The sequence below is a fragment of the Mirounga leonina genome, unplaced genomic scaffold (assembly GCF_011800145.1).
Source record: "Mirounga leonina isolate KUSES-001 unplaced genomic scaffold, KU_Mleo_1.0 Mir_168, whole genome shotgun sequence".
Taxonomy (NCBI): domain Eukaryota; kingdom Metazoa; phylum Chordata; class Mammalia; order Carnivora; family Phocidae; genus Mirounga; species Mirounga leonina.
Genome location: NW_023270426.1, coordinates 29,199,754 through 29,207,775, shown reverse-complemented (window position 1 = coordinate 29,207,775; position 8,022 = coordinate 29,199,754). Strand labels below are relative to the sequence as shown.

Here is an 8,022-nt window from a genome sequence, read left to right as displayed (position 1 = left end):
GATCATGACCTGAGCCGAAGGCAGTCGCTTAACCGACTGAGCCACCCAGGCGCCCCCCTAGTGTATTTAAAATTTTACTAGATTCACCCAAGTTGCCTTCAGAAGGGCTATGTACCTATTTCTCTATGGTTTTCCCACAATGTAAATACTGAAAAATTGGCATGCTTTCATGCCAATATGCATTTCCCTGATGACTAGCTTTTCATGGTTGTCATTGGCCATTTGTGTTTCCTATTTGGTAAATTATCTGCTCATGTCCTATTCCCATTTTCTTCTTTTGTTTAATCCTTTATATATTGATTTGTAGGAATTTACAACTATGTTGCAGTATTTTCTCCTAGAGACTCTTTAAGACAGTATCCCATGGTCCCACTCTTGCCCATTCCTCTTGAGGTGTGAGCCAAGAGTTTTTAATGCCACCCAATCCACTGTGTAGGGCTGTAACATCTGACAAAAAGGAACTTTCCTAAAGTTGCATAATGTAAGAGCATCCCACGGGAATAGATACAAATTAGCGGTAGTGAGGATACTGTTCGGAGCACAGAAATCCACAACCATTGTGACACGCTAAATACGTAAAACATGAGAACATATGGTGGTGTGTGTAGTAGCTAAGGCTTTTGGGCTAGACTACCCGAGTTCGAATCTGGCTTCTGCTCCTTCCTAATAAACGTATCCCTCTGCCTGTCAGTTTGCTCGTCCATTAAAGTGGACACAGTAAGAGTATCTGTATTTTAAGATTGTTGTGAGAATTAAGTGAGTTAATGAATGCAATGTATTTTTAGCAGGGCTTGGCACATGGTGAAGTCTAATGTTAGCTATTACATAATAAGAATTTGGCTTTCATAGCGTTTTTTTTTTTTTCTTAATCCCATCTGACTACTGTCCCAAGGTAACTGAATGTGCATTTGGTGTGTTGCCTTCAGCATCTAGTAACTGCATCCTAATGAACACTTAGATAACATGGTTATCTGATGGAAAGGATTAAAAATAAAAATAACAGCATGTATTTTTTTAAAAGACATACCAGTCATAAAGATAAGATACAGGAGTTCCAATGCACAAAACAACGTCTTTACAATATACTTACTGAGGTTGGTGGGCGTTTCTCCTTGCCAGTGATAGCGGTGCAGTTCAGGCGATTGTGTAAACACAATTTATTATTCACTTAGCTTGCCAGCTTTATAATTATGCAATTTTTGATTAATTTTTTATTTGCAGGCATTTGCACTATTTCATAATCCATGCATAAAATGAGATTTGATTGATTTTTTTTGTATGTGCCATGATTTCCAAGTCTCCTAATTCAAGGTTGCCTGCAATATGACCGCTGTGAACTTGCAGGAAGTTGACTGGGCCATCTGTCCTCTGCGCTGTTCATCCCAGTGGTCGGTGTGGGGTGGGGCCTTCTGATCCAGCTGGGAGTAATGTTTTTTTTTTTTTTTTTTAAATGTGGGGCAAAACATCTCAGACTCACTCAAGGCCGAATTCAGAATTTGCTTTGGGGCAAGGGACGCCTATAGTACGTGATTTAGCGGATTATCTCATGACTCCTAAATGGATGAAATAGATGTTCTGTTTCCCAAAGACAGGCTGCTCCTTACCCTCCTCCCCGCGGAGTCCTCATGCCCCGTGGGCACGTGTGCCACCTGAGCCCCTCACAGCCAGGGTGAAGTCCACAATCCCGGAACAGCATTCCTCGCATTTGGCTATTTTGTCACTGAATTTGGGAGTGGGACTTTGTGCTCGCACCTTTTGGGGAGGGAGGGCAGGACAGGTAGCAGAGACAGGCCCTTGACAGGAAGTTCTAGTGCCAGTGACAGGGTACGTGAGCCTCTTTGTTGGGTGCTCTGAAGGCTGTGGTCATTACCATTTCATACTCACTGAAATGGCTAAAATCAGAAGGACCAACAGTTGCAAATGTTGGTGAGGCCATGGAACAACTAGAATTCTCGTCCATTGCTGGTGGGATCGTTAAGTGGTGCAGATATTTATGTCTTGTCAAGTTCAACATAAATCCACATCCAGGAATCCACCTACAGGGAATGAAAATGTATGTCCGCATGAAGACCTGTACGGGAACGTTCATAGTACATATTCACAATAGCAGAGAATGGAATAGCTCGTGAGAGTACGGAGAAACGGTTTGTGTGTTATGGAACCTGGACTGGATCGCCCGACGGAAGAACCAAGCGGCACCGGGAGATCTTGGAGGATAGGAGGTTTACTTAACGCCGGCAGGCTCAGAGGAGAGTGATCTCCAAAGGTCTGAGCCCCAAGCACAAAGGGGGTAATTTGTACACTTCTACTTCCGCATACTTGGCACTTTTGGCGCATGCGCGAGGCGGGGCAGGGAGAGGAACCCGGATTGGTGTGCGTGCGGGAAGCAGAGCGGGGAGAAGAACCTGGAAGAGCCCCGGGGCAGGGTCTGGGACTCTCTTGGTGGCTCGGTTGGCCATCTTAGGACACAGATTTCCCTTATCATGTGCAGTATTCATACGTTGGACTACTACTCAGCAACGATGAAGAACGCACTACACACATAACAGCAAAGACGAACCTCAGGAAACATGTTGAATAAAAGAAGGTGGATGTAAAAGTAAACATGGTTCCCTTAATATGAAGTCCAAGAAGAGGTAAAACTTATCAATGGGAAGAGAAATCAGAGCAGTGGTTGCCTCTGGAGTGGGGATGGGAGGATTGGGATCGTCTGGGAAGGGGCACAAGGGAACTCTGAGGGCAATATTCTACTTGTCCGGTTACTTGGGTGAGAACGTGATTGTCACAAGTCACCCAACAAAATATTTACAGTCTGTTCATTTTCTTATATATAGATTATGTCTGAAAATATTTATTGCATACATGCGTTGAAGGTATTGGTTAGCTTTTTGGCATTTATTTATTTAATTTTTTTGCTGTTTTATAGTCCTAATTATTTGTGTTCTTCAAGGTCATCCTCATTTGCGATGTTAGATGACATAACATCTTAACTGTGTATGAGGAATTCTTAACCCGCAGTCTGTTGATAGCTTTCAGTGGATCCTTGGACCCCACAAAATTGAATGCACAATTTTGCACATCTATGTATTTTTCTTTTCCCTTGAGGAGTGACTTCATAGCTACCACCATACTCTCAAAAGGGTCTGTGACCCAAAACGTATTTAAAACAGAACCTCTGCGTTAGATGGTTCATGCAGAATGTGTAAGAAACAGTATCAGGATTTAAAGATCAATGAATGAATCAATGACAAACTGTTTCCAGTTGATGTTCAAGGAACCAAGCCTCTAATAGTTACAGATTAAAACTGGCAGATGTCAGTGGCTCCATGAAACTAGCAAAAATTAGAATAACCTTCTGGCCTGAGAAATAGAATACAGTCCTGATGAGAATAACAGGCAGAATCAGTGCACCATAAAAGAGCTTTCAATCACATTTACAGAGAAAGACGCCTGCTATTCACAAGTATCATATACTGGGTCTATTTTAAATATTGAAAATAGATAGATGAACATAATAGAAGCAACAGCTACGATTCAACTGTAAAAAATTATTTAATGCTTTTCTCTTGACAGGAAAAAACAAGTACCATCGTGAATGCTGACAGAATTGTATCAGGTTCAGCTTTGCCAGTGTTTAACAAAAGAAGACAATTTTGATGTGGCTCGGTTATGGCAATTTTCATCCACTGAGTTTTGACAATTGGTTATTCATTCTCAGTCCCTGATTGCAGGGAGACAGTGCGGTATTAAATGGAGGGCATCGGGTTGTAAATGCTCTTTGAGACGTGAAGTTGCTCTGAGCACATCTGAGAACCGTGGCTTTCTTTTATGTGTTATTGACAGGTTTCTGTGGTCTGTTTTGTCCAATGTGCCTTGAGTGTGACATCGCCAGGCATCATGGAGAGTGCCTTTGTTGGCCACTGTTACCCGGGTCCACCTTTGCACTGAGAATTGGCACCAGAGAGAGACATAAAATACGGGTAAGTGTGTTTGAATGTGTATGTGAACTTGGATCTATATAAGAACCTAAATGTCTTTCAAACCCGTGGTTTAAAAAAAAAAAAAAAAGTCTGGGTGAGAATGCTTAAAAACACCAGACTTTGTGGAAGACTGGGAAAGGAAAGGGAAGAAATTTCTGATTTCATTCATATGAACCAAAATGCCACATGATGAAAGGTATTTCCAAGGGGTACCTATTATAATGCTGATGTGGGGTCAATGGGCTGCTTCTGTTTCTCTCACTGCATCAAGACAAGATGACAGGTATATTGCACCAAATTTGGAGGATGTACTCGGGATGGTCTAAGTGAAAATGAAGACTATGGGGCATCCGCAGAGTTCACTTTGGGGGCTCCCTGGGGATGCTTCGAAGAGCCCGTCACTTTCCGGTGCAGCTGAGCCTGAGGTACAATGAGAGACTGAGCAGAGACAAGTCCTACATATCAGGATGTGGACAGTTAAAAATAAAAAAGACATCTTATATATTCATGTGGAATGATCCCTAAAATATATTTCAAGTGAATAAAAAGTACAAGACACAGAAGTACGCAACTATTGACGTAGAAGGACTATAGATGTACTTGTGTGGACATAGAATTTATCTGCAAGTGTATATACAAACCTGCCAACAACAGTTGCCCCCAGATAACTTAAGTGGGTGGCTAGGACAGCTGTGGAAGAGGGATGTACTTTTTACTTCCTGTGCCTTCTTCCTGTGAGAATGTTGGACCATAGGCGTTTAGTACCCATGCCAAAGAAATGAAGTAATTATAAGTATTAAGCCTTAATAGAAAAAAAAAAGATGTTGACAGAGAAACCAGTGGTTTTAAGTGTGAAGTCTGTATCAAGAGCCCTAAGTAAGGCCAGGTCTCTGAACTGCAAGGATTGATAAGCAGTTGAGCTGCTTGGCACTTGGGGGTCCTGCTGGAGCGGTGTCCCCGGGCGTTCCTTTAGGGCATCGACTTGGTGGACCTCAGAAGCAGTGGGTGGAATAGGCCCCTGGGCGATGGCACTGAGCCTGTGTGATTGAGCCAGGACAGAGATGTGGGTCTTCCCCTAGGGCACCCTGTGTGAGGACTGGCTCGCCGTGCACTGCTGTTGGCCCTTTTCCATCTGTCAGGTGGCCCGGGAGCTCAAGATGAGGGCCTCCCAACTCTACGAAATCTATGCAGCTCCTTCAACCAAGGACAACCTTATTTGACAGAGCGAGAAAACGCCTCCTCCTTACCCCCCTCACCCTCCTCTCAAACCTGTCTTAGAAGAGAGATTGTTCTTAAGCTTTCATGGAAATAATAAGAAAATAAATGATTTCTCCCCTACTGTCTTTGCTCTCATTCTTTCTTCACACACACCTCCGATGAAGTCTCTCTGGCATTTGTCTGGATCTGCTATTCCAGCCTCGCCACCTAGAGATGAGCTTGTGCCTTCCACACTTGCCCGGAGTTGGAGAAGGTTGCATTTTCCCTCATCTTCCTACCACCATCCTTCCCTGGGAAGCTTTCTTCTGCTAACCCCCTTCACCCACAGAGCCGGCAGTGGGGCAGGAGAAGGTTAATCTTAGTTAGCACCTCGTCTGGACACTAAGTCTCACTAAAACAGAGAAGCATCGTCCTTCCCTTGTCCTGACTCCTTCAGTCCCCGCCGCATGAAGGAGACGGCCTCAGGTGGCTGCCGATTTGAACACTCTCCAACACTGGCGGGTCTTCGGCCCCAAGCTCGAAGCCTTAGGTGGGCAGCTGAATTGGTCCGCCTGTCCCCCCCCGCACCCCCTCACCCCCGCCAAAAAAAGATATGTTGAAGTCCTAACTCCTGGTGAGTGTGGCCTTACTTGGAAACAGGGTCCTGCATATGTAATTAAGCTAAGCTGAGTCATTAGGGCTGGCCCAAATCCAGCGTGACTGATGTCCTCACAAGAAGAGAGGAGGCACAAAGACAGACACACAGCGGGAAGACAGCCATGTGGAGACGCAGAGATCGGAGCGATGCAGCCACAAACCACGGGATGCCTGGGGTGACCGGAAGCTGGAAGAGGCAAGGGAGGTCTTGGAGGGAGCATCGCCCTGCCCTCATCTTGATTTTGGACCTGAAGCCTCCAGACCGGAAGAGATTGAGTTTCACTCGTAAGCTAGCCAGTTTGCAGCACTTAGTTACCGAAGTCCTGGGAAGCTGTACGCCACCTGTCAGCCCCAGGAATGAAATACTGCTTTTGTCAGGGCGGCGGCACAGAACAGGGCTGACGAGCCTGTGTCCCGAAGCCCGAACTGCCGCCCGCGTTTGCTGAGTGTGTGACCATGGCAAATTTTCTAATGCCCCTGTGCCTCAGTTTCTTCATCTGTAAAAGGACGATGCTGAACTCAGAGGGCCGTGAGGATTCTAACAAGTCAGGACTCTTAGCCCACTGCCTGGCAAGTAGCAAGGACTCAGTAAACAGGAGTTGTTATAACAATATAACTGCTACCTTATATTCATAGCAAATTATGTTAGTTTTCCATTTACAGCTGGGATATAAAGTTTTCTTTTCAATTAAATTTTAGATTAAAATGGAATCCATTCGAATAATCTTAAGTAAGTAACAGTATGGATGGTTGGTGGATGTGGCAAACATTTCAAAAGGTGGTGAAACTCATTTTAGTGGCCACTTGTCTCTATGCCAGATCCTGTTCAAAGTGCTCTACCGTGTTTTAAGACATTTAACCTTACACTCCTCAAGAAGATGCTATGAGAGCTCCCTTTTCCAGAAAAGGAACCGGAGTCACAGAGCAGCTAAGTGATTTGCCCACGGCCATATAGCTGCGAGGTGCCAGGCAGTTAGGTTCTTGAGGCTGTGCTCCCGACCTCCGCGCTAAGCAAGCGGAGAAGGCTTCTGGCCGAGGTCTCTCTGGGCCTTCGGGGTTGTACAGCTGGGAGTTTGCTCTCCAGAGACGAACCCAGCCTGGGGAGCTCCAAGAGGCCGTGGCGGCCATCCGCACAGACCCCCAGCCGTTCCCGTCTGACACGTGATGCCTCTCCTCCCGGCCCTCCCTTTCGGACGTCCTGAGCAGCTGCCAGGGAAAGCAAATGCTCAACGTTGATATGGAACCCTCGATAACACGCTCCCCCTCCAAACCAGCTCCTGAAAACACCAGGCCCGAGGGACAGCTAACCCGGCTTTATTGTTCCATGCTAAAACACACATCAGGCTTCTCAGGCTTACAGCTGGGAATTGTACTCAGTTCTGACGAAGGGGACTTGGGTAATGTCCCCACTTTGACATGATGGGCACCCCCCTCCCCACGTGGAAAGCAGATGGTACTGTGGGCCCTGGTCTCTGGCGTGGGTCTCCTGTGCTGGTGGGAGCTGCAGGTGGACGTGTCCAGCAAGGGGACCCTTGTTTCCCTTGGCTTCTTCTCCTTAGTCTGGCTAGGAAAGAGCAAACTCAACACTTCGTCAGAGCCACAAGCCCAAACAAAACACTGGGTTCCAAAAAGCAGTGGTTCTACCACCAAATCACAGAACAGAAAACAGAATTAGTATGTGAATGGTTCTTTGAAAGCTGATGGTGGAGAGTGGTCCCAAAGCAAGGCAGCTTAGGGCCCTGACTTCTGGTTTCCTCCAGACCATGTCAAGTGCAAGAAAAAAAAGGACCAAAAATACGTGCATTCTTCCCAGGAGAAAAGTGAACCAACACCCAGTATTTAAGTGAGAGACAACAACTCTGGTATTAAACTTCCCATTTCCTCAGACCTGCAAAAAGCTGTCAGTGGCAGAAATCCGAGGGTTTCCCAACAGTGAAGGCATGTTCCATGTATTTTTTTTTTTCACTAGAAAATTTCTTTTGGTTTTCGGAGTTGCAAAGTATAGAACAGATCTCTGATGACTCCGCATGGGCAAACAACATGAACACACAAGCTACACACATTTCAAAGTAATCCATACAGATTATTATAAATTACAAAACCAGAAAACACATAAAACCCCACCAAAGTTCTTGCCTTTACAGTGGAATATACTAAGGAAATAAGCTGCCAGCCTTGGAACTTTCTA

At 45.4% G+C, this 8,022-nt stretch overlaps 1 protein-coding gene across 1 annotated transcript in view; it reads left to right on the top strand.

The window, feature by feature from the left end:
• PLAC8L1 (PLAC8 like 1) overlaps positions 1–5,443 on the top strand; it is an 18,965-nt gene extending 13,522 nt beyond the window's left edge. Inside the window, exons 3-4 of the mRNA XM_035014391.1 lie at positions 3,844–3,980; positions 5,060–5,443. Coding sequence (XP_034870282.1) covers positions 3,844–3,980; positions 5,060–5,200 — 278 coding nt within the window. The 3' untranslated portion in view covers positions 5,201–5,443. The remainder of the gene's footprint in view (positions 1–3,843; positions 3,981–5,059) is intronic.
• The last annotated feature ends 2,579 nt before the right edge of the window (positions 5,444–8,022 follow it).